Below are 24,689 nucleotides of genomic sequence, written 5' to 3'. Positions count from 1 at the left end.
CGAAGATCCAAAACTAATGCCTAAGGAAGGTTACCGGGGTATATAAGTCGATACTAACGAGGATGCTTAAGTACGAGACCGCTATACCGCCGATCGACCTATATATCTAGGGACTACGGACCTCCTACTTAGGCAAGTCGGCATAGTACCTAGTATAGAAGGTTATCGCTAGTATAGTCGTAAGGGCCCGCAAATTAGTACTAGCGTATAGGGGTATTCGACCCGGAAACGAGCCGAACTACCGGGTAAGGGACGAATAGCTAGTAATATAATAGGAAGGTAAGAAATCGTTTATAGAGCAACTATAGAAAGAGAGGTAGAACAACTAGGTTATAGGGTATAGTAGACGCCCTTAGCTAGCGGGACAACCTAAGGAATAGTTAGCTACAAAATCCGCGGTTAAGCACCCCCCGAAGCTTATCTACTACCGCCTTACGAGGGCATAGAGTAGTATAGTAACCTAACTACGAAGCGAACATATCGGCCTCTAGGGGTACCTATTATAGAGGAAGGTTCTAGGATATACGAATACTAGCTACCCCTACGGCTATCGCTCCTAGAACGTACGGTACGTACTCCTCGTCTGTCCGAGGTAGTCGCTAGGAAGGGGGGAGTGGATGGCAAAGGCGAGGAACCGGACGATTAGGGCACTTCTTAACAACGCTAAGGACCTACGGCGCATTACGAACTAGATACTAGAGAAGGGCTGGCTAGAATAGTACCGCCTAGTAGGAACAGTATAGGAAGAGAGGACACGACGTAGCGCGACGAGACCGGCTAGGAGCGGGGGCTAACGGGGTAGTGATATAGACTACGTACGTTTAGAGGGAAAGCTAAACTAGATAAGGAGTAGTCGGGGGCGGGAAGGGTTTTCACCTATTCGGGTTTCCCTTTATATATAACAATAGATATATACCTATATAGGCCGGATAGGGTCCTAGAACAGGGGAATGACAAATCTATCTATCTATCTATATCTAAGGGATAAGGATCTAATATACGGCGAAGTCGATAGAGTACCTAGTACAGTAAACTATCTACGATAAGACAGCACGAATCGTATAGAGATACAGCCGGCTATATATAGGACCGTACGTAAGGAGGAGTTAGAAGCGGGACGACTTACGGGTTTTTAGGAAAGTATAAGGAACGCCGGAGTGGCTAGCGAGGGAGGAGGAGGAACGAAGAACCCGGGAAAAGAAGGGGAGCAAGGGAAAGTCCTAGAGCCTCGTAGAGTAGGTAGCCGGCTACCTATAGGAACAGGAATAGAATAGTAACCCGCTAGCGAGAACAGGCCCCCCAGCCCTACGAACCTTCTAGAGACATAACTACCTCCTATACCGCGACCTTATAAGGGTAGAAGCAAGCGTAACAATCCAAATCCGGTCCGAACACATCGGGCTTAGGGCTTACTTATATAGGAGGAACGTCCTAGACATAGACAACCTAGCGTACGAGTGTGGCTACCCGTCGTAGAACCCGGAATATATAGTCGTACGGTGCCCATAGTGGGTAGAAGGGCGGAGCACATAGAGAGCGAGAGCAGCTAGACGCGACTACTAGTCGATCGTTACGAACAAGAGCGACGTATAGAGGATAGCACGTTGGGTCCTAAGACAAGGATACCTCACCCAGTTTAAACTAGCCAACGAGACGGAGGAGTGGACGGAGAAGAGGAGGGAGACCAAGGGGATGCAGACAAGGTAGTCATCAGGGCAGGCCCATGACACTAGTGCACCCTCTATAAGGAAAGCGGGAAGGCAAACAACGGACAACAGTAGCATAGGAGAGGAGAGGGGTTTTCACCGCGAGCGGTTTCCCCTTCGTAAGACAGAAGTACGTAGAACAGCTGCATGGGCCAGGAGGCACCACAACAGCTTAATGAACAATATATATATATATATATATATATATATATATGCCCGGTGGCAAAGGCTCAAAACAACCTGAGCGCAAGTTACGCACGCACGGACTTTACAGCATGGAGTGGAGGCGCATCATTCTGGACGAAGGCCATCAAGTCAGAAACCCTAAGACCAAAGGGTCCATGGCTGTCTGCAGTCTCTTCTCCCGATCGAGGTGGGTGCTGACTGGAACACCAATCGTCAACTCGCTTGCAGACCTTTACTCATTGCTGAGGTTCATTGGTGTCAGTGGAGGTCTGGACCAGCTCGAGTTGTTCAATTGTGTATTGGTACGTCCGATCAAGAATGGCGATGAGAGCGCTACAGCGTTGCTCAAGGCCATCATGAAGGCATTCTCGCTGAGGAGGCGGAAAGACATGAAGTTTATCGACCTGAAGCTACCGAAGCTGGAGGAGTTCGTCCACCGTATCGACTTCACCGATAAAGAGAGAGAGCGCTTCGAAGCCCTTTTTGCGCAGGCCAAAGGTATGATGAAGACGTACACCGAAAAGAGAAATAATGGAGCCAAAGGTTCGTCGAGCGCATATCAGCATCTGCTAGAGATTCTGCTTCGGCTGCGGCAGTGTTGCAACCACTGGCAGCTGTGTGGCGAACGGGTCACAAATCTGCTCGCACAGCTGGAAACGCAAAAGACTGTGGCCTTGACGCCTGAGAACAAGAAAGCTTTGCAGGATGTTCTTCAAGTCCAGGTCGAGTCGCAGGAAGACTGCGCCATTTGCCTGGAGACACTACACAACCCCGTCATCACCACTTGCGGTCATGCATTCGGACAGGAATGCATCTCGAAGGTCATTGAGACACAACACAAGTGCCCCATGTGTCGTGCCGAGCTACCAGATGACACTGTGCTTGTGGGTCCAGCCAACGATTGCAGCGACGAATCTGCTGATGACGACATGGACCTGACCCAATCGTCTTCGAAGCTGGAGGCCTTGGTTAGAATACTGGAAGCCACCAAGGGTGACGGCAACAAAACCGTGATCTTTTCCCAGTGGACGCGTTTCCTAGACATTGTGCAGTCGAGACTCGACAACGAAGGCTACAAGTACTGCAGACTTGATGGTACAATGTCTGCTTCCAAGCGTGATGGAGCACTACAGGCTTTAGAGCAAGACAAAGGCACCACAGTCATGCTCGCATCCTTGGGCGTCTGCGCTGTCGGGCTCAATCTGACGGCTGCGAACAATGTCATCCTTTCCGACACATGGTGGGCTCCAGCGATCGAGGACCAAGCTGTAGATCGCGTACACAGACTAGGACAGAAACGAGAGACTCGAGTGTTCAGGCTCGTAATGGATGGCAGCATCGAAGAAGATACGCTTATGGTTCAAGCAGACAAGCGCAAGCTGGTGAGCGTTTCCCAACAGTCATGCAATGTGGCATGCGAGCTAATGCATTTCCAGATGATGGTGGCCTTTTCCGAGAAGAGCAACAAGCGCGATGGCGCTCGAAGCGGACGGCTTGCTGAGATTCAGAGGATACTGTCCCGCGAGGTCAACGACAACGCGCCGAAAACCACAACATGATACGACGGCTGTATTCTGTCAACAACTCGTGAGATTGGCAGCATGACTTTTTGGTCCGAACTTCACACTGCAAGGCAGTCGGCACAGCGGTCGGCTGCAGCTACCGAATAGTCTGCTGGTGGTCGGAAATGTTTAAAAGAGTGCGAGACATGGCGCTAATGGGCGACGCAGCCTGCAGTATGTACAGTCAACAAACGCGGGATGATGGAGTGGACGGCTTGGTGATCTGCGCTTCTTAGCTGTAGTTTATGACAACCTAGGTGTAGGAAATGCACAAACATGATGTACAACACTTGCGGGCTGATGGATGGCAGAGCGGAGAGTAAACTCTGCGCGACATGGAGAGCCATCCAGTGGTAGACTCCAGGGACCGCGTCGAATGAGCTCATGTACACAACCGGGTAGAGCTAAGTTCGGGATGGTCGTCTCCGGCACGTCGCCAGATGGACAATGACATTGAGGACAGTGGCAGTGCATGAAGCACGGGATCAGACTGTGAGAGGAGCTGCGAGACTGCGAGTAACTTAGTGTATTATTTCTCGGGCGCTTTGCGGAGTGGAGGCGATTGACATGGAAACAAGCTGGAGCTTAACAAGCGTGATCTGGCGTGCACACGGACTGGCTTCTGCTGTGTGCTGCGCTGTGAGCCTGCCCGCTCTTTTCTGTCCTGCTCCTTGCTCTTGCTCTTGAGGCACGACAGTCGAGGAGCACGCCGATTTTGATCGTTCATACACATCTATAGTCCGGCCATTTCACAGCCGCCGCCTCTGGTGGTGTGCTCGGCCTTGAACGCTCCCCCGCTCCGCCTCCCACGACTCCGTGGCGATTCCTACGGAGGGACGGGTTTCATTGTCGCGCTTGGCGTAACAACAGAGCACTGAAGGCGTTCCGGATGGAGGACGATTAGAAGAGATACCCAACGCATTTTGACGACCGGCTCGGCCTCACCTTCCTATTCTCCCAGTATACCACCTTCTGCACCTCTACCACTGAACGACGACGACGCAACGACGACGACGACCACCACCACCACCACGAGCCCTGTCATACCACCGCGCAAGCAGCCCGCCCGAAAGTCGCGCACCCGCAGATCCGACGTCGAGCAACACCACCCGGAATGGTTCTTAAGAGCGATGGCACCAAATGGGCATGCCAGTCATGCTTGAAGGGCCACCGCGTGAGTGGCTGCAACCACACGGGTAAGTTGGTCTCTGTGTCGTCGCCGTCGCCGGGTGGGGATGTGTGTGCGTGTGTGTGTGTGTGTGTGTGTGCGGGTGCGGTGGTGGTGGTGATGATGATGATGATGATGCTGTCGCTGACCGTTGCCCAGACCGCGAGCTGACGCTTGTGCCCAAGAAGGGCCGCCCGGTCACCCAATGCCAGCACTGCCGACTCGAGCGCAAGAAGCGGTCGGCACACGTCAGTTGCGACTGCGGCCAGGCCGAGAAGGTGCACCATTCCAAGGAGAAGTGCATCCACCTGCGCGAAGCTGAGGAGCGCGCCAAAGCCGGCTACCACGACGAGCACACCAAGAAGATCGACGACGACCCCTACCACCTGGCTGCCGTCGCCGAAGAGCAAGGCTGCTGCTGTCACCACGGCGGCAAGTGCGCCTGCTCCATTGTCAAGAAAGAGTCGCAGCTCAAGGATGGCACGCCGCCCCATGGCCCTGCCGTGCACAAGCCCCGCCTCGAGACACAGAAGTCAGAGGGCTCCCTCACCCACTTCGCGAACGGACACCACAAACCTGTGCACAAGAGAAACCATGCCGCGCACGAGTGTGGAATGCCGTACAAGATGCCCATGCCAAGAGCCCATGCCGACAACTCTGTTGCAACGCAAGCTCGCCGCTCTGTCGACAGCCTCGCCTTGGACAGCAACATCCCGTGGAGACAGACGCCGGTCCCATTCCAGCCCACGCCTTTGTTCAACACAGAGAGGCGTCTGTCCAAGTCAGAGCAGCCTTCGCCAACCTTGACTGCCAGTGGATGCTGCGGTGACATGGCCGGTGCCAAGCTTTCACCCTTCAACTTTAGCGATCTTGGACTTGTCCAGACGAACCAGAGTGTGGACTCGGCCGCCAGCGATGCCACAGGATTTCCACTGGATCCCATGTCGAGCATCACCGACGCCTCGTTTGACCCGTGGTCGGCGTTCCCCTCGGCCGACTCCACCATGCCAAACAACAACCCCTTTGGTGCGTGGCCTACCACCTTTGATCACAGTAATGTCGCGCAACCTGCGCTGACTGCTGCATCTTCAGGCACGCAGTCCGAGGTCGATGAACTGCCAAACATGGACGATCTTTACGGCTTCCCGATGCCCAGCATTCAAGAAGATGCGGCTGCGTTCAATCCGGACGGCACACTCCCTGACTCTACGAACAATAATCGTCGCAGCCTACCACCAAGCTTCTTCGGCAACCCCAACTTCGCCGCTCCCATGCCACCGGACTGGCAGACTACGGCCGAGTTTGATGTCGCAATGAAGCCTACCGCAAACGAGTCAGGCATGGGTTTCCCGGACTTCTGGGATACACCGACAATCTCTCCCATGACCGGCATCACGCAAGGTAACACCTCCATGCCCTTCAACCCTGGCCGCCCCCAGTCACAGTCTGTTGGACCAGGCAACGCTCCGAATGATGATCTCATCAAGCAGCTCTTCCCTGAGATCGACGTCAACGGTGACTCGTTTGGTCAGGCTAGCAACCCGTCGGCCGTTGATACAAAACGACTAGGTGATTTGCCAGTTGCCACCTCGCCAGCTACAGCCATCGGCCCAATGGACGACTCAAGCGGGCTCACCAGTCCGCCATGGAGTGACGGCTCAATGAGCATTCCTAACGATGACTTCGCAAGCCCTTACAGTCTACACGGGGACTTCACGAATACTGATTTCGTGGGCGACTGGCCCCTGCAATAACAAGACTAGGACGGCCCGCAAGCCGTCCGACAAATGCAAGTGCGTGTACTCTGTTGAGTCAAAGAGATCTCAGTACGCTGTGTCGGCATTCCAGGATAGCGAGCTCGGTATTTGTGCATAGTTTTCATCGTTTTATCCAGTAATGTGGCAGGCCGCCATGCATGCATCATGACTTGATGACGGGAGGTGTTCGTCCATAGAAAGGAATGTCGAACATGAAGTGAAGAAACCCATTTGCAAATACTGTTCAGATGCCTTTTCCTGCCCTGTCTGCAAGAGGGCGCTTCATTCGTGGATATACGCGTGGCACTAGAGCTTGGCATGCTAACAACCTCACCTCTCTTACGCCTGACGCTTGACATTTTCATCGACCACACAGACTGAACATGGGGTTCAGAGACTTTGTAAAAGACAAAGTCGGCGAAGTCACCAAAAATGCTCAAGGCAGCAGTCTCTCCAATGTTCCTTCCAAACGCGGCCTATGCTGGCCCGTAGAAAACAAAGACCCGGTGTTCAATTTCACCAAACCCGGCTCCAAAATAACATGGATCTATAACTGGTCTCCCAACACAACCGCAGGCTGCACTTCTCTCGACTTTGTCCCCATGCAATGGAACAACGTCGGCATTGACGATCTACCGACCAAGATCAAAGATGTCAATGCCCATTCGGTGCTATACTTCAATGAGCCAGAACTACCGGATCAGTCGAACATGTCCGTTGAACTGGCAGCGAATGAATGGTTGAGATGTATTGAGCCGCTACGAAAGCAGGGCATAAGATGTGGAAGTCCGGGACTCAGTAATGCGGGACACGCTGTTGGCTACATGCAAGACTTCCTTTGCAGGATTCGAGCTGGGGGGAGTGATGTGGACTTTCTATGTTTGCACTGGTACGGTATTGCTCTTGGCGGCTTTTATGACTACATCTGGTCGACGAAGCATCAAATTGATGCGTCGAAGCCGGTGTGGATTACTGAGTTTGCGTGCACGAATTGGAATCAGGATGCCCCGTTGCCGAGGGAGCATGTAGAGCACTTTGCGAGGGAGTCGGTAAAGTATCTTGACACTCTGGATTGGGTGGAGAGGTATGCGTGGTTTGGACCGATGCGGGATACGGGCACAGTTGGAAAGTGGGCGAGGATGCTAGATGATGAGGGGAAATTGACGCCTTTGGGGAAGGCATATAGGGATGAGTAGAGACTGTGATGGAATGTCTAACGCACGCACAACAGAAGCATCTGCTTATCAGAGTGGCGGTCACGAGCTGTACTGCCTAATCATGTTGTTTGATGTGGAGTCATGGCTGCTCACACTGCCCTCGAAGTCCTCTCGATATCCGCCCGCCCATCAGGCGGCAGGTTCATCTTGATCTTCCGGCTGTCGAAGTCAGGAGATCGCGGGAATGCCAGCCGGGAAATAGTCGCTTTTCGCTCACGAGCGGCCCACTCATTGCTCCAGAACGGATGCGCCGTGAGGTGATGATAGAGTGCTGGCAGCAGGATCAGGTCAGCCGTTACATACTGAAGCAGAAACGGTGGCAGTGGCTTCTCGTCAAATGCTGGTTTTGCTAGACCGATCGCAACACGACCTTTGATCTCATCCTGTGCCCGATCTTCTGCTGTCGGCTCGCGAGTCTCGAAGCCAGGTACGTAGATCGACATCCGTCGCCCCACGTCTTCGGCGGTCTCCCTCATCGCTTCTTTGCCCCAGAACTGAATGGTCTCCAAGGCTTGCAGCTGCGAAGCTTTCAGATTCAGACGGTGAAAGCAGCACGAGAGAGCTTGCAGTTTATCAACTTTCTTCTTCTTCCATTGTGTAACGTTGTCCAGTAATTGGATGTCAACAACTCCGGCAAGCTTGATTCCGAAGTGGGAGAACAGAGCATCACTGTCGGTTCGGCAATCAAAGATTGCTTTGCTCATGCTTTCATCCTCTAGCACAGCCTTCAGGTTCAACGCTTCGTTGTCCATGGTTGCGGAGAACGCTTGCTCCTTCAGCGTCGCCACATTGATCACAAACACGACGTTCTCCCGCGGTACGAATATGTTGACGAGATCCAAAGTACCCCTCCTACCCATATTGTCACCTTCGCAGTCCAAGTACAATATCGGATGGTCCCTCGCGCCCACCCGAGCGATCTCAATGCTCCGGATCACATCCTGAACCTTGGCTATTGAATCAACGAAGATGATCTGCGGCGTGGGCACTTTGACCTCGAGTTCGTGAGCCCTACGTATAGGTTCTGTTGTGATCTTGTGCTTCTTCCTGTACTGGAGGTCCTTGATCAACTCGCTGAGCTCGTCGAATAAGCCATCGACGTCAAAGTCCGGGCGCTCGACGTGGTGTCGAAGATGGGTGCGCATGGCGCGCAGCATTGACTTCGCTTGGGTGCCGTACTGCTGAAACTTTGCATACTCGCGGGTAGCGTGTTGGGCCATGCTCTGTTTGAGTATGAATTGCTAGAAAAGGGACGAAAGGTGTAGTGGAGAGGATTGGATTGCAGATGACAAAACGTGTTGTTACTTGCTGGGAGAGTGACCAGCGTGCGAACATGATCACTTTCGGATCCGAGGAACGTCAAAGTGAAGCGAGACCGGTGTCACATGCACTGCTTCTTCAACTTCGCCAGCTGTATAAGGTCGGTCGCACCTACTAAAAGTCTCACCAATGTTATTAAGCAAGGGGTATCATGCGTACCATACCAAGGAGCATATCAGTTCCGTAGATCCACGCTTTTAGTCATTAGGAGTCCTTCGCAACGCATCAGGGTTTCAAAAACTTCTTTCCCTCGGTAAAGTTCTCCATCTGCGAGAGCATGTAGTCTTTGCCCTTGATCAGTCCAACCAAAAACCCTGGCATTCCCCAGCCGTTGAAGGCAGCAACTCCTGCAACTGTCATCAGTATCGAGCCTCAACTCGATAACAAACGTGTGTGACGTACCAGTCTTTGGGCCGACTGGCACCAACTGCGTCTCAGACGGTTTGAACGTGTACTTCTTTTCCGCGACACTACCCAGCTTTGCCTCTGCCAGCAAATCGTGTGCAATGTTTGCGTTGAGTACCGGTAAAGAGTTGTACCTAACGCGGTCAGTACGGATCATCGTCATTGAGATCGAAGCAGCTTACATATTCAAGACACCGCCCTTGTCGACACCAGCAACGTCGCCGGCCGCGTACACACGTGGCCCAGCTGCGTCTACCCGCAGTGTTGATGGATCGGTCTGGACATAGCCATTTCCGCCCTTCAGCTCTGCTGGCACGAAGTCGGCGTTGGGAGTGACACCGTGGCAAGGGATGTACACATCCGCATGGACGGCCTTTCCATTACTGAGGGAGATTTCAGTCCTGCCATCGCCGGCCTGCCCACTGCCAGTGATCTTGACGTTGTGGATGACAGTCACACCTGCCTTCTCTAGAAGCATCTGTGCCTTGGCGGCGCGGCTTTGCTTGAAGACAGGCAGGATCTTGTCCGATCCCGAATATAGCGTCACCTTTGCCTTTCCCTTGAGGTGCATCGCGATCTCACCGGCCATCTCAACGCCGACAGGGCCCCCTCCGCTGATGACCACATCTTTTGCTGTGCTTAGCTTCGCGTTCATATCTTTGATGGCCTTCTCTGAGATGGTGTAGTCTCCATGAAACGTCGTCAAGGGCGTAGGCGAGCGGATGCCAGTCGATATGACCAATGCATAGTAGTCCAAGCTCTCGGAGCCACCTTCATGGAGCGATATTGTGACAGTCCGAGAGTCCTTGTTCATTGATGTCGCTGAGCCGTGGTGAAACTTGATAGAATCCAGGAGACTTCCGTACTGCTTGAAGCCGTCCATGATTGGTACGAAACTCGACTCAATGGTGAGCTGCTCCAGCGATACTATTTGCCTCGGCGCGGCGATGTGCCACCAGAATCGGGTTGAAGGATCGATCAGATGTAGTACGTATTTGGTGTCTTGACTTTTGGCGAGTTGCGGCAATACATGTTTTGCTAGATAATGCGCTGCACCGAGTCCGCCAAACGACGTGCCGAGGATAACAATGTTGCGAGTCTGTGTCATCTTGTCTGTCGCGTTGCTCAGTCTGTCTCACTGATAGGATCCGTAGGCGCAATATTAGTTGTACTTCTGGTCGTTTCGCCCCGGACAGAAATGTTTTGATTGTCACGCCTGATGGAGTTGTTCCTGATGATAGTGGTGCCGGCGCGAGAAGAGTACAAATACTTTAAGAGAGGATACGACGAGCTCTAAGCCGGACGTGATGGATGACGGCTACAGTGTGTGTGTACAGGACACGAAGATGCAGATGCATACACTCATCAACATCCAAGGAGTCGCCGGAGAGCCGTTGCACCCGGGTTTCAAGATGCCGACCAGCCAAATTTAGTGGCTTTTGCTTCCGGCTAGGGACAAAGCCAGCCTAATCAGGCCTTTGTGCAGCAGCCACTCGTGCAAATCTTGTTACAGCGATCGTCTGAAGCCAGCCAGCTCTGACAGTGTGATCCCTTTCTCCTTGCTGCTGAATAACCATGTCGACTGTGCTTGCCAACGTCGTCGGCGAATGAACGATTCCGTCAGCAGGAAGCTGAACCTCGCCGAAAACCAGGGTCGGTAGACAGTCCTGTATGCACCTAGATTCTCCCAATCGCGCTCAGCTCCTCATGTATTCTTGAGACGGTACCTCTTGGCCGTCAGTGGCGTCCATAAGTCCTACGTGTAGCGACTTGCGATGAGTGGATGATTCCACCGGTGCCGCTCGACTGTCGTATGAAGGCGTGACATCTGGCCGCATGATGCATTCCCAGATCAGACAATGGCTTGCTCAGCTCGCCGAATGATCTCCTCGTACACCGTCCAGGTCAAGGCGCTGCTAAGGGCTTTGCGGCCAATGCGAAGACTTAGTCCACTAAACATGCTCCGGACGCCTTCCTCTTGAAGCATCATCTTCGCCGCCTGGAGCATATTCTTGTACCTTCCCGGCGCGATCTGAAGGCGTGTCTTGATGGCGTCGAAAGGGTTTGTCATGGCCGTGGCAGTGACTGCCGCAACGATGCCAGACAGGAAGTTGATCGTGGCCGAGCGTGACATTGAACGAGGTGCAAGCCCTCCCTCTGGTGCTGCCACGACTGTGGACAGAGCGCCCAAGCGCGTCTTGGCCTCTTCGTAGATGAGAACGTACAGTCCAGCATACGGCGCATCCCTCACAGCTGTGGCGCCAAAGCCAGCAAAGAAACCACGGACGCCCTCTTTAGCAACCACGTCTCGTGCAGCTCCGGCTAGAGAGGTGTACGAGTAGTGGGTAGACTCGTAGCGCACCTTCAGCACCGTGACCGGGTTCATGAGAAAGCCAGCGGCGACTCGCGCAAACGCACCCGTCGTTAAATTGGCGACATTGCCGAGTTTCGGCAAAGCCGACGAAGTATTCGAGGGTGAGGGTGAGGGTGAGGGTGAGGGTGAGGGTGAGGGTGAGGGTGAGGGTGACGGTGAGGGTGAGGGTGAGGGTGAGGGTGACGGTGACGGCGAGGGTGACGGTGACGGCGCGGTGAGCGGAATTGCAGGAACGGCGGGCATGCGCATGCGCGAGACGTACTGTCTCATCTGATTGAGCATGCCAAAGTACAGCGCCGAGCCAAATCCCGTGCGGATGACTGACGGGGTTGTGCCACGCCACAGCTGGCGCATGGGGCTGGGGCCGTCGAGGACCTGGCGGAGAGCGTGTCGCAGGGAGGGCGCGTGGGTTTGCTGCAGGCGTGTTTTCAACAGGTCGGCCGGCTGTAGCAAGAAGGCGCTGGCGACTCCAGAGCCGAGTCCAGCAGCAAGGTGAAAGCCTGGACGCCGATGGCTGGTTAGCGGACCTTCCACATGGCTCAACGCGTACACTACCATCGCACCTAAACTCGTCTTCGGTTTCTGACCTCCATCAGACATTGCCTCCCCTATCACCTATCAAGCGGCTACATGCGACATCATGCTACCGACAGTTGTAAAGTGAAGATATGGTGGTGAGTGCGAATGAGAGGTACATGTACTTGACAGCTGCCGTGACGACACGACTGACATTGTATTCCCGAGAAAAGGCCGACAGCAGTGAGAGCCGCATCGCATTGAAGAAAAGAGGTGCAAGTAGACGGCAGACTCCCTACATGTATCTGGCACATCACGCTATGACATGTCTGTACTGTTGATTGAAACCTCTTTTTCAAGTAGTCTGTATCTCCGCAAGCTGAAGCAGAAACGCCAGCACCGGACCCGAGCAATCGACTTCACGACCAGACTGTGTCGAAACCGATAGCGGCAGTCGAGAACAACCCCACCCATGCTGCTCCAGAACCCCATGTCTGAACAGCTTCAATTCTCTTTTCCCGTGGTCAACTCCTGCCTGCCCAATGGTCAGGAACATCTGCTGCCAGATTGCTTCGACAAATTCCTGGTCATCCTCACTGAGCCCCGCCGACGAGACTTCTCGCTCGAAGACACGAATGCGCTCACAGGTCTCCAGAGTGGATAGCATGACTTCTTCCTTCGTCAATGAGTAGTCCACTCTCAGCATATCACCGGGTATGCTTTCCAGCCATGGATGGTCCAATGTGGCGAAGACACGATCTCGAGCATCGAAGCATTTCGCCTGCGAGAAGATCATCATACATCCGTAGAAGCGCTCCCAGTGACTCAGTGTAGCAGTGTCTGGCTCCGCATTGAGATGGGCACCGCGCCCTCCTAGCAGGTTGTTGGCGCCTACTGTGTAGTCAATCTCAACGCCGCTATATGTCTCTATATCTTTTATGCAAGCGTCAAGGGCTGTCCAGTCGCAGGTGAAGCGCCCGCAGAGGATTTGTAGATTGCGTGCTGGAATGAATTCCTGGATTACCCAGGCTCGATTGAAATATTCCCGTGAGGCAAGGTTTCCTACCGCAGTGGCTGCTCTCTGGTCTGGAGGGTTGGATCCTGTGGAAGTGTTGGCATTTGCTCTAGAGACGATCTCAGTGAAGGCGATCACGGTCTCGTGGTCCTCGGAACCCAGCCAGGTGTGCACCGCTTTCGCAGTGGAGTAGACCATGCCCATTCTCTGAACATGGTGATTCCGCTCTGCAAGGTTCTGCTGATTTACGCACAGTGCATCAATCCAATAGTATGCGTTGCGATCGTGGTGCTGTACGATGGCTGTGTAAGCGTGCCATAGATTCTGAGTGACCCGGATTGGGTGTCCATCTAAGGTGATTAGTTCGGTGGTGGTCGAATCTCCCCAGCAGTAGGATAGCGCGATGTAATTGTCTTCTGCCTCTTCAAGCTTGCTATGGTGTATCGAGCACTCTATAGTCGTTCCTGTACTTTGCGGTAGAAGCTGAATCAGACGAATGTGGTCGTCCTCGAGATGCTGGTATGGAAATGCTGGTGATACATCCATCGTGTTATCTGGCAGATGTGGTCGGTGTCATCGCGCTGCCGGTTTGCCCCGTAAGAAGACTTGGAGAGAGAAGATATGTTTCATCAAGTAAAGCTGTTTAGAGCCTCCAGCCGCAAGCTCAGCTTCCAGCCACATCATGCACGCTCGAACTTTGTTCCTGCAGTAGCTGGTCAAAACACTGCTGCTCCGTGACCTGTGAACAGACGTCGCTCGAGGACGAACATTGAGGGACTCTTTGCCCAGTCCCAGCACGCCGTACGCAGAGTTCTTATATGCCATCCTGTTCTAATCTATCCATAGCAACAGCAACAACAGCACCACAAGAGAGTGGTTCTTTTCGGGCATGTAGCTCAGTGGTACAGCGTCTGCACCATAGTCCGACGGGACATGCTTCACAGATGATGCCTCTGGTACGAGCTACTCCGATGTTCTAGTGAGATCGTATGAGATGTGTATGGCAGGAGGTCAATGGTCCGGCACCAGTTATGCCCACTTTCAAACGCTTCGGGCATCGAGGAATACTTTTCGTGATCCCGAGGACTTCGCGTTGTCGAAAGGTGAACTTGAATGGCCACGATAGCGTAGGGGCCTTGGTTGTACAAAGTCGTCGGTTCATATACCAGGTCGTCGCGGGCACTGTTGTCGTATCGGGTATGAGCCACGTCATTCCTCATTTCTCATGTATCGTGTTCCGTGTCTCATCATTCATGCCTCATCATGAGTCGTCTCGCCATCTCCTCATCCATCCTCATCGCCTCCAACACCAGCCTCCTGCGTGGCCTGCGTGCTAACCCACTGCTCCATCATCTGACTCCCACCCACCGGCGCCTCCGCAGCTTTCTTCCCCTTTCTCGTCACGATCAAACACAGAATCCTGCCATAAATACTGAACCCATCATATGAGGTATCCAGTGCTAACTTCTTCTTGTCATCTTGCTGTGATTCCTCCTCGTCTCCAGCTTCGGGATCCTCTCGCTCACGCTCATCACGTTTCCGCTTCTTCGTAGGCTTCGCTCGTTGTGTCGCAAAGAATTCCTCATCACCAGAGCTGACAAACAGCGCATCTTCGTCGTCATTTTCGCCTTGATCATTTCTCTCCTTTGCGGGCGCTTCAGGTATATCGTTCAACGCCACGACGTCCTCGTCTGCATCTTCTTGCAGGGCCTCAGGTGGCGCCTCATCCTCATCGATCCTGATGGGGTTATCGCTATTGTTGAGCCAGCCTGTGAGCTTCCCACTGTTACTCCTGAACTTGTCCTTCTTCGTGAACTCTTTCTCTTTGGTGAGCAAGCTGTGTCGCGTACTGTTCTCCTTGAGGAAGATCGCGACCTCGAACTCTGGCGTCGCGACTACGTCCTTGATGTTTCGCTTCTTCTTTGAGCCTTTCTTCTTGGCGATCTCGTTCTCTTCTCGCAATTTAGGCAACACCTTGGGTCTGACCTCCTGGATCACTTTGCCTAGGACATCGTCTCGACTTGACAGAAGCCATGACGCGTCCGAAGGCTTGTGGAGGTATATGCGGACTTCGAGGACGGAAAACTTCGTTATGCGAAGGTAGCGGCGGATGGGAGGCATGGCGGTGCTGTGTTATCGTATTGTCATTGCGGTATGATGAGCGGCAGCCTTGCAGCCATTGTTGTGCGAGCAAGGTATGTTGGTGTAGATCAAAGGTGAAGTCATCCATCTCGGCATGTGAAACCTCCGATCCTCCGCCTCTTCTTCACCAACCACAACTCTTTAGATGTTTGCTGACCTCCTCGTACTTCGAGCATTACCTATATCATAAGTAGATCTTGAATTTGTCAATGTTGGCGCGTACACTACGTCTTGCGCAAAGACGGACATTTGCAGCAATGGCTTCACAAACGCCCATGGAGGATGCCATCAGGAGCAAGGTCAGTAGATTTATATGTTCGTATTGATTCGCTAGCGAATTCTCGAGCTCCGCGAGCGTACCGTATCTTGTTACTGGCGAGATTACTACGACGGGACTGATGAAGCTACAGGTCACTGAGACGCTCGCACCTACATCTCTCGAAATCTTCAACGACTCACACAAGCACTCCCATCATCAAGCAATGCAAGGCGTAACCTCGAAAGAGACACACTTCAGGTACTGGACTCGTCAATCTGATCAATGATGATTGCTGATGACTTAGCAGAGTCAATATCGTCTCGGACTCCTTCAAAGGCAAGATGCAACCAGTCCGCCATCGCTTGGTCTACACCCTACTCAAGGACGAGCTTGCCCAAGAAGGTGGCATTCACGCTCTCCAACTCAAGACCCGGACGACCGAGGAGGAAGAGAAAGCTCAGGCTAAGGCAGCTTCGTAGTGCGTGCTAATATTGCGTATCGACGCTATCCAATCGCTTCATGGCAGCTGTCTGTCCTGCAGCCGCACGCCATGTATCTCAACGCCTCGCTAATGCTACCAACGGATCGAGGTATGTAGGACTGTACAACGATGAATAGTAGGATCGTAGGTGATTGCATGACTTCGTCGCATCGCAGGTTTATGATGGGGGAAGCTCGCCGCCGTCCTTGTCATGCGTACCACTAGGCGCACTGTTGAGGTAGCTGAGGTAGCAGTTCCAGCCTGGTATTCAACGTCAGCTTTCCTTCTACACCCCAGACTTGCGATAGTACTTACCCAGAGACACCACGTTCACAACCAGAACGCGATGTTCCAACGGCACAAACTTGAAGTTTGTTGCCTGGACAATCGGCCACACCATCCAATTCTTTTGCAACGCTGTTCCATAACTCTGCTTCAGCTTCTCTTTCGGATCCGTTCCCTCCATCAACGCCATACTCGACAAGAAGCAGAACAGATTCGTACTAGCGAATACGGTCTGATCTGTCAAGACTCTTGCTACGATCGTCGCGTTGGGTCGGTTGGGGATGTTGATGCGGCGCTGAAGGAATCCGAACCACTTTGTTGCGGCAGGACCGAAGACGCAGCCGCCGTAGAGGGCCATGCGGCCGGCGCGGGCCCATTCGTTGTTAGCGATGCCTTTCTTTTCGACCAGTTGCTGGGCCATGGTGTCGCCGGTCGCGAACAAGACGGCGGTGGTGATGGATTGTGTGAGGAGAGGGGAGGAGGCGAGTTTGACTTGGTACCTGATTCAAAATGTTAGAGATCCAGCACCTGCAGTTCTCGAGGGATATACATACCAGCGCAACATCTTGACTGAGCACTGGGAGATAAGGCCTTGATTGGCGGTTTGAGAACCTCGGTGATGCTGTAGTGTATCCCTCTTCAATGGAATGTGTGTGCGATCCCAATGCAAATGATATGTAGTGCCCCTGAAGAAGAAGTCAATGCATGCAAAGAAGTGTGTTGTTTCTGAGCGCCAGAAGGTCGGTAATGTTTTAGGAAAGTCCGCATGAGAGCTTGAGCTTGACCCTGAGCAGGGATACGTCATGGCTCGACAAGGATAAACAAAGTCGCCCTCAATGCCCCACTATCTCTTAGTGGTCGCCGTTTGAGTCTACAAACACTTATTCACTGCATTGCCATCTTGGATCACCCTCATCAGTCATTCGTTTTAACACATCATGAGCGCAGCTATAATTTCTTCTTCACCCTCCAGCTAGCAGCCACCAACAAGACATCGTACCGTCTCGAATCCAGCGTTATCTGCCCCACCACGCGAGGCGGACAGTGAACGACGTTGGACATATCATCATCACCATCGTGCTCCTACGTCCCGACACACCCTCAAAACCCACCGACGACATGGCACCAATCGATGGCCAAGACACTCCGGAGGGCATCTTCTCCCTCCTCGACACCGACCTCTACAAGCTGACCATGCAATGCGCCGTGCTCAAGTACTTTCCAGACACGCCAGTCAGCTACCAGTTCACCAATCGCACACCAGAGAAGCGCTTGACCAAGAAAGCATACACATGGCTACAAGAGCAAATCGATAAGCTCGAGAACATCAGGGTCACATACGAGGAGATTGCTTGGCTGAAGAAGACATGCCCATACCTCACCACAGAGTACTTGGAGTTCCTGAGGACTTTCCGTCTGCATCCCTCGGAACAGGTCAAGCTTAGTTTCACATCCGTGAAGACTGGCGACGTCTCGGAAGACCACCCTGGCGACATCGATCTGTCTGTACATGGCGTCTGGAAGGACACGATACTGTACGAGATTCCGCTGCTTGCACTCACTTCCGAGGCCTATTTCAAGTTCGTGGACACCGCCTGGAGCCACGAAGGTCAGGTCGAGAACGCAAAGCGCAAGGGTGAGCGACTTATTGAAGCAGGGTGTGTCTTCAGCGAGTTCGGCAGCAGGAGGCGCAGAGACTACAAGACGCACGAGATGGTCATGGATGGCTTGATCGAAGCTCAGAAAGAGTCCGAGAGCAACGGTAAAGACTGGAAGGGCAAGTGGACAGGTACATCCAATGTTCACATGGCCATGAAGTATGGTGTCAACCCGAGCGGTACCGTTGCACACGAGTGGTTCATGGGCATCGCTGCCATTACCCAAGACTATGCCAACGCGAACGAGGCTGCAATGCAGTACTGGACGGGCACATTCGGTCGTGGCGTGCTAGCTATCGCACTGACAGACACGTTCGGCACACCCTCATTCCTCAGAGCTTTCTCACGCCCAGCACCACAGAGTGGCGAAACCGACAACATTCATGGGAACGAGCCAAACTACGCGCACATCTTCAGTGGTGTTCGTCAAGACTCTGGCGATCCAGTCGAATACATCAAGATGATGCGCAAGTACTACGATAGCCAGGGTATCAAGGATAAGAAGATCATCGTATTCTCTGATAGCCTCAACATCGACCGCTGCATTCAGTACAAGGAGGCGACGGAGGCTGCAGGTCTGACTCCAAGTTTCGGCGTGGGCACTTTCTTCACAAACGATTTCAAGAATCTGAGTACCAACGAGAAGAGTGTACCGCTCAACATCGTGATCAAACTCAGTCGTGCCAACGGTAGATATGCGATCAAGCTCAGCGATGACAAGGGTAAGAACATGGGCAATGAGGAGTTCATGCGTTCGGTCAAGGAGGCCGTCGGCTACAACGAGAAGATCTGGGAGGGTGGCAATGAGGCCCATCGCTGGGATAAGAACGACGGCTAAGCATGGAAGAGGTGGACTCGTCGTATGAGCAAGCATAGCATAGATGAGATACCCAGCACAGGCGAGCGATGAGTTATGGAGTTCCAGGGGTAGGATATAGATGGCTTGCACACTGCAGTGGATTGATACTGCATGAATCATAGATGGTAGAAAGATGCTGTCTTGGTGCTTGAATACCTTTGGACAAACCACACGGATTCGAAAGATTATTGCCCCCAGGACCCATCTTATGGCTACATGATTCAGGATTCCCCGATTTCCGAGCAAAAGACGTAACTGCAGTCTGTACCGTACTCCAATGCCAGCATCGAAGTAGACGCTATTGGAAACATAATGAGTGGCACCATCGAGATTCAAAAAGAACGAACCACACCAGTCTACCGCAAGCATGCGCGCATAAATGGACAATCTCGGGATTGAACCGAGGGCCTTCTGTACTTCACGTTGCTGTGAGGCTGCGAAACAGACGATCTACCACTGATCTAATTGCCCGAGATCTTCTGCTTTTGTGCTTTCTGGGTGATGTGGGAACGCAGGGACTAGGCTCGTATATGAAGGTTCAGATCAGGTCACCAGGCCTACATTTGGGCAACTTTCAGTCACTAGACGGATACTTTCAAACTGGCAGTACTCTGCGTGATGTGAGTGGCTCTCGACCATATCACTTACCGTTGTTGATGGAACGAATACATAGATGGAGAGGCTGGTTGCAGAAGGCCGAGTCGAAGAAGTTCCAAATGAAGCCAACATGTAGGTATTCTCACTACTGTGCTTCTCGTGATGCGGAGCTATCTACGAAGGCCATACGTACGAAGTACCGACTTCTTCTCTAGCCTCAGGCGCATCGCGAAAGCACTCATGAAAAGGGTGCGAAGCACGAGTGTTGCTCCAGTCTGGGTCTGATGAGGCAGTGGCACACTGCCTGCACCAGTCTTCAGCCGAGTCCCCAGAGAGTCGCTGCATACATACCTGGGTCCTCACCCCAATCCCGCCTCGACATCACGCCAACAACAAGATGCCATTAACCGGCGCCATTGCCGTGCAACAGTGGAGAACCGCGGTATTTTGCTCCTCGACCTCGAGTAGACACAAGGTCGCTATCGCGGGTCGTCGCGGGTCGAGCCAGCCCGGAATCATCAAGACTGGCCGCCTAGCGTAATCGTGATCAGAAGTACTGACTTTCAGCTTCGGTTGAGTGTATGGCATGGTGGCGCGGGTCGAGGTAAGGTGTAGGGCGACATGGCAAATAAGGAAGTTCAGGTGCGTGGCAGACTTGTTTGTGGGCTCGTGGCAGAGGAGCGAGTAGTCTGTGTGGTGAGATGAATACTTTCGAACCTTGACTGGAGGTTGCTTGAAGCACGTGCGCAGCTTGGAAGTGAATGGTGGATGTCTCCAAGTAGAGGACTTTGACAATATGATTGGCCCTTTTGATGCGTCTCATTATGAGACTCGCCGCATAGCTGACTTATTGCAGTCAAGAATACCCCACCGCGAGGATGCTGCTTGTCATTCTCGTCCAGCCCATTTGTCGGATGTGGAAGGAAGGCAGCTACGACTGCCGCGGCCGCTCCGAAATTCGGATAGCTGATTATTGCGAGCTCAGGCGTGACTCGAGAGTCGTTCGGTCGTCCAAGCTGCTCTCAGGGCCGGCCTTGGGAAGGTGACATGTTGGTCGCAATCGCGAAAGTCGCGCGTTGTGTTCCTAGACATCCCTCCCGCCATGGATCATTTGCTCGTGGGTTCTATTATTGCTCTGGTCGACGGAGCTGTTTCCTAGTTGGATTCCACTTCGAACGCATCGTTGTCGGTGGTAGTGTAGCTATGGTAATGTGAGGTCGACGAAGTGTGCACTTCGGTCTTAACGCCGGACATGACCATGCACAAGCACGAGCCGCGAGCGTGTACACTGGTTATGCAAGCTGGTCCAAAGATTTGGGTGAGGGTCCAATTGTTTGCAACCTACATCAACCTACCGCCTTTACTCGAATGAAACCCGTCGCACGTCAAGGCGTCCGCCTGGCAAGTAACAGTCGAGCACGAGGCGCCTCACGATCGAGAGCCTTTCCTCGAGAACAAGTCCGATGCTTCAGCAGACATGCCCCATGTCAGAACGATGCACGCGGACCCCATCCTCCCTCTGATCATTCACACACACCGTCGATAGAGCCGCGACATGAAGAGCAAAAGAAGCAGTCAGATCCGCCAGCAGCGGCAGAGCAGGAGACAGAGCCGAAGGCTACCGATAGTACGCGCAAAGTTGGCTTAACCGCTGGCAGACCCAGAAGGCGAAGAGACAACCACACGCCGGAGCCTCCCGAACCACCTGCGATTCCGCAATGGTTCCTCGATCACAACGTCAAGCTGTATCTCGATACAGAACAGCCAAATCGTAGCGCGAAGAATGCGCAGATCCTCAGATGTGTAGACAGAGAGACTGGGCATACGCTGTTCACCGTCCCGAATTACGAAGCATGGCCCGGCGGACTCCAGCCAGCTAAGGCTGCGACACCGAAGAAGAAAGCCCTTGACCAGAGCTTCTTCGACAGCAAGTTCGCTGCGCCGCACTCCGAGACACCACCCGAGACACAACCCAAGGCCACTACAGAGACTCCTGCGCCCACAATATCTACGCCTCCCTCTGATGAGGCTTACAACGACGTAAACCCACACGCGCTATTACGATGGGTGCTTCTGGAGGCCGAGACAGCCATCATTGCAGGGTACTCAGCATCTAGAGAAGCTGCGCAGGCCTCTTCGACTGCGGCATCACGAGTCGATGTGTCACTGATATGTCCCGACTCGGATTCGCACGACCAGATGGATAGCATAGTAGACGATCTTGCGAACATCACGCGCTCGAATGTAATCCGAATTGACGCCAGCGATTTCGCCGACTTGACTGCAGACTATGTTGGGGCCACGTCCGATGCAGTTGGCTCCTTCTCGAATCTTGCATACGATGTTTTCGATGGCTACACCTCTAAAAGCTCTCAGCCTGGCCGGTTGATGGAAGAGGACGAGGAGGACGAGTTTGATGAGGATGAGGAAGATGAAGATTCCAGTAGGCACAATGCCAGCGATTTCCCGCCAGGTCGTCTTACCACTTTAGATTGGCTCAGACAAGCCATCTTAAAAAGTCCAGGTGTTGGCAAGGCCCTCGGTAAGATGGACGGGATCGCCATTCCATTTGGCATGACTATGATAGCAAAGATGGGACCCGGAGGACCAAGTCCTTTCAGGTCCCTCAGTAACGCAGATGCGCCGTGGGATGAGACACGGCTTCAAGCGCTTCTCAACTCTTTACTGGATGCACCGATGCAGAAGCTTGAGAAGCAGCCACCTTCAGGTACAGATAGCCTGCATTATCGTCTAAAGGAGAGCTCGCCCGTAGTACACCACAGGGACAGCATGACGGCAGCTGATGTTTCCTATCAAGCACTGTGGCGAGCATGGCGGTCAAGTCGTAGCTGCTGGCTTCCAGATGTTGCTGGCCTTATTGCCGGCCACGTCAACCGACTGATGGGACCAGAAGGTGCTCTTAAGCTAGAAGCTGCTGGGCAAGGCACCACACTAACGCCTAGCCGTTCTGAAACGACAAGAACAATTGTTCACGTACGAGATCTGAAGGATGTCTGCGATGCCCGCATGGGCGATGCGATTGTCCGCAACTTGGTCCGAGTCGTGCAAAAACGTCGAAAAGCAGGGAATGCAGTGATCATTGTGGGCACTACTGCACAGCACTTCGGCAGTGCTAGCTTCGCCAGCTTTGGTCAAGATACAGATGAGACAGAATTTCGATCGATAGTCGTCCCGCCATTCTTCAGCATGTCCAAGAGTGCGCAGACCCAGCTCGCCTCAGAGGGTCTTGCATTGGAGAACACGACAGACTCGACGTATCGTCGCATTCTCGAGATCAACATCCGTAACATACAATCTATGCTACGTCGACTGCGTCCAGGTGACGAAACAGATCTCTTCTCCGAAAGCTCTCTGCGACAGCTCCACTTTGCTGAAACCCGCACCATGGGTCAGAAAGTGATGGCTTTCGATCAAGTACAGCGGCTCGTACTTACAGCCATTGGACTTTCGCAAGAGCACGCCACGTCCGAAGTGGTCAACGCCAGTCACATTGGGCTTGCTGCCTTCATCACGGCAAAGGCAGATCGTACCCAGCGCGCCTGGTCTGAGTACAACATGGAGAAGGCCACCTCGGCAGCGAGGGACCGAGCACAGGTAGCACAGGGGTTCCGGGAAGACGCCGACAAGGGGAGCGCGCGCATTGAAAAGCTCAAGAAAAACTGCAACTCTCACGAGAGTCGGCTACTTGGAGGAGTGGTAGACGCCCAGAACATTAAGACCGGATTTCAGCAAGTACACGCGACACCAGAGACTATCGACGCATTGAAGACCATGACGTCGTTGTCGCTGCTCAGACCGGATGCCTTCAAGTACGGTGTTCTGGCTGCTGACAGACTGCCCGGCTTGATGCTGTACGGCCCGCCTGGAACTGGTAAGACGCTGCTCGCGAAAGCAGTGGCAAAAGAATCCAAAGCCACCGTCCTCGAGATCAGCGGCGCCCAGGTCTACGAGAAGTATGTCGGAGAAGGTGAGAAGATGGTCAAGGCAGTCTTCAGCTTAGCGAAGAAGTTATCGCCCTGCATAGTCTTCATCGATGAAGCAGACGCCATCTTCGGCAGCCGTAGCAGCGCCGGTAACAGAAACACTCACCGCGAGATCATTAACCAGTTCCTACGAGAGTGGGACGGAATGGACCTGCACAACGTGTTCATCATGGTAGCAAGCAATCGACCTTTCGACATGGACGATGCTGTTCTGCGGAGACTGCCACGCAGGATACTGATTGACTTACCTGTAGCGAAAGACCGCGAGTCAATCCTGGGGATTCACCTCAAAGACGAACAGCTGGACGACACGGTCAATCTGTCAAGTCTTGCTGAACAAACACCACTATACAGCGGCTCCGATCTCAAGAACCTCTGCGTCTCCGCTGCGTTGGCCTGTGTACGAGAGGAGAACGAGCTAGCAAGCAGCAAAGAAGACGACAAAGACTTCAAGCTGCCCGAGAAGCGTACACTCTCCTCAAGTCACTTTGAGAAGGCCATTAGAGAGATCAGCGCTTCTATTAGCGAAGACATGGGCTCGCTGGTGGCCATCCGGAAATTCGACGAACAGTATGGTGATCGTAAGGGCAGGAAGAAGAAGACGACGTACGGGTTCGGTACTGGCGATGCAGGCACGGTCGATGAGAATGCTGCTCTTGTGCGGCCGCGGCCTCCGCCGTGATAGGATACAATAGCATTGATAGGCGAAGTAATCCGTGCAGATGACAGCTCGGGTCGAGTGTCATGTGCATGCTATTCCTCCGAGCAGTAAGCATAAGTTTCAGGCGCACTGCACACGGGACGCCGGGTCCTGCATAAGGCCGACCACACAGATGTGAGAATAGTCTCACCGCTACACCAACATTGCATCGCCATGTGCTACTCCGCGCAACGTAGTGCGTGAGATAACAGACTCCAAGACCTCAAGAGGCGTGAAAGGTGGGGTGAGATCATCACTTTCTACAGCGCCGGAGTTAAGGTGTAGAATCGTAGCATGGTGAGCGTGGAGATGCTGTGGCGTCCAACCAGACACAGTAATTCTCGAAGAGGTACACGCAATTTTGTCTTGGGAGTTGCTTGGCTTCAACACGAAGTGTGGATGTAGTGACAAGACGGTTGGTTCGTGCATTGGCTGTGATTCGTGATCGGTAGATGTTGCAGATGCTCGTAAAGATGCG

At 53.2% G+C, this 24,689-nt stretch overlaps 12 protein-coding genes across 12 annotated transcripts; 6 read left to right on the top strand and 6 right to left on the bottom strand.

The window, feature by feature from the left end:
- Positions 1–1,918: 1,918 nt before the first annotated feature.
- On the top strand, positions 1,919–3,451 carry CLAFUR5_01307 (Helicase-like transcription factor; the record flags this gene model as incomplete). Its single annotated transcript, XM_047900455.1, has 2 exons — positions 1,919–3,274; positions 3,329–3,451. 2 exons carry the CDS (start codon positions 1,919–1,921, stop codon positions 3,449–3,451), a joined length of 1,479 nt encoding a protein of 492 aa, XP_047757402.1.
- A 1,117-nt stretch (positions 3,452–4,568) lies between these two features.
- CLAFUR5_01306 (Copper resistance protein CRF1) lies at positions 4,569–6,376 on the top strand (the record flags this gene model as incomplete). Its single annotated transcript, XM_047900454.1, has 2 exons — positions 4,569–4,650; positions 4,782–6,376. The coding sequence occupies 2 exons, from the start codon at positions 4,569–4,571 to the stop codon at positions 6,374–6,376; spliced, it is 1,677 nt and encodes a 558-aa protein (XP_047757401.1).
- A 386-nt stretch (positions 6,377–6,762) lies between these two features.
- Positions 6,763–7,575, top strand: CLAFUR5_01305 (Alkali-sensitive linkage protein 1; the record flags this gene model as incomplete). Its single annotated transcript, XM_047900453.1, has 1 exon — positions 6,763–7,575. The coding sequence occupies one exon, from the start codon at positions 6,763–6,765 to the stop codon at positions 7,573–7,575; it is 813 nt and encodes a 270-aa protein (XP_047757404.1).
- Positions 7,576–7,685: 110 nt separating this feature from the next.
- Positions 7,686–8,816, bottom strand: CLAFUR5_01304 (uncharacterized protein; the record flags this gene model as incomplete). Its single annotated transcript, XM_047900452.1, has 1 exon — positions 7,686–8,816. One exon carries the CDS (start codon positions 8,814–8,816, stop codon positions 7,686–7,688), a length of 1,131 nt encoding a protein of 376 aa, XP_047757403.1.
- Positions 8,817–9,141: 325 nt separating this feature from the next.
- On the bottom strand, positions 9,142–10,429 carry CLAFUR5_01303 (Oxidoreductase phnG; the record flags this gene model as incomplete). The annotated part of the gene is made up of 3 exons (XM_047900451.1): positions 9,142–9,263; positions 9,319–9,455; positions 9,504–10,429. The coding sequence occupies 3 exons, from the start codon at positions 10,427–10,429 to the stop codon at positions 9,142–9,144; spliced, it is 1,185 nt and encodes a 394-aa protein (XP_047757398.1).
- A 744-nt stretch (positions 10,430–11,173) lies between these two features.
- Positions 11,174–12,295, bottom strand: CLAFUR5_01302 (Mitochondrial glycine transporter; the record flags this gene model as incomplete). Its single annotated transcript, XM_047900450.1, has 2 exons — positions 11,174–12,195; positions 12,259–12,295. The coding sequence occupies 2 exons, from the start codon at positions 12,293–12,295 to the stop codon at positions 11,174–11,176; spliced, it is 1,059 nt and encodes a 352-aa protein (XP_047757397.1).
- Positions 12,296–12,566: 271 nt separating this feature from the next.
- Positions 12,567–13,772, bottom strand: CLAFUR5_01301 (uncharacterized protein; the record flags this gene model as incomplete). The annotated part of the gene is made up of 1 exon (XM_047900449.1): positions 12,567–13,772. One exon carries the CDS (start codon positions 13,770–13,772, stop codon positions 12,567–12,569), a length of 1,206 nt encoding a protein of 401 aa, XP_047757400.1.
- A 738-nt stretch (positions 13,773–14,510) lies between these two features.
- Positions 14,511–15,347, bottom strand: CLAFUR5_01300 (uncharacterized protein; the record flags this gene model as incomplete). Its single annotated transcript, XM_047900448.1, has 1 exon — positions 14,511–15,347. The coding sequence occupies one exon, from the start codon at positions 15,345–15,347 to the stop codon at positions 14,511–14,513; it is 837 nt and encodes a 278-aa protein (XP_047757399.1).
- A 230-nt stretch (positions 15,348–15,577) lies between these two features.
- CLAFUR5_01299 (BolA-like protein 1) lies at positions 15,578–16,106 on the top strand (the record flags this gene model as incomplete). Its single annotated transcript, XM_047900447.1, has 3 exons — positions 15,578–15,667; positions 15,779–15,885; positions 15,935–16,106. The coding sequence occupies 3 exons, from the start codon at positions 15,578–15,580 to the stop codon at positions 16,104–16,106; spliced, it is 369 nt and encodes a 122-aa protein (XP_047755421.1).
- A 180-nt stretch (positions 16,107–16,286) lies between these two features.
- Positions 16,287–16,958, bottom strand: CLAFUR5_01298 (uncharacterized protein; the record flags this gene model as incomplete). The annotated part of the gene is made up of 3 exons (XM_047900446.1): positions 16,287–16,369; positions 16,424–16,893; positions 16,948–16,958. 3 exons carry the CDS (start codon positions 16,956–16,958, stop codon positions 16,287–16,289), a joined length of 564 nt encoding a protein of 187 aa, XP_047755420.1.
- Positions 16,959–17,512: 554 nt separating this feature from the next.
- Positions 17,513–18,889, top strand: CLAFUR5_01297 (Nicotinate phosphoribosyltransferase; the record flags this gene model as incomplete). Its single annotated transcript, XM_047900445.1, has 1 exon — positions 17,513–18,889. One exon carries the CDS (start codon positions 17,513–17,515, stop codon positions 18,887–18,889), a length of 1,377 nt encoding a protein of 458 aa, XP_047756908.1.
- A 1,986-nt stretch (positions 18,890–20,875) lies between these two features.
- Positions 20,876–24,193, top strand: CLAFUR5_01296 (Outer mitochondrial transmembrane helix translocase; the record flags this gene model as incomplete). The annotated part of the gene is made up of 1 exon (XM_047900444.1): positions 20,876–24,193. One exon carries the CDS (start codon positions 20,876–20,878, stop codon positions 24,191–24,193), a length of 3,318 nt encoding a protein of 1,105 aa, XP_047756907.1.
- Between the last annotated feature and the right edge of the window lie 496 nt (positions 24,194–24,689).

The sequence above is a fragment of the Fulvia fulva genome, chromosome 1 (genome assembly GCF_020509005.1).
Source record: "Fulvia fulva chromosome 1, complete sequence".
NCBI lineage: Eukaryota > Fungi > Ascomycota > Dothideomycetes > Mycosphaerellales > Mycosphaerellaceae > Fulvia > Fulvia fulva.
The sequence above is the reverse complement of the archived record's forward strand: the minus strand, read 5'-3'. Positions and strand labels throughout refer to the sequence as shown.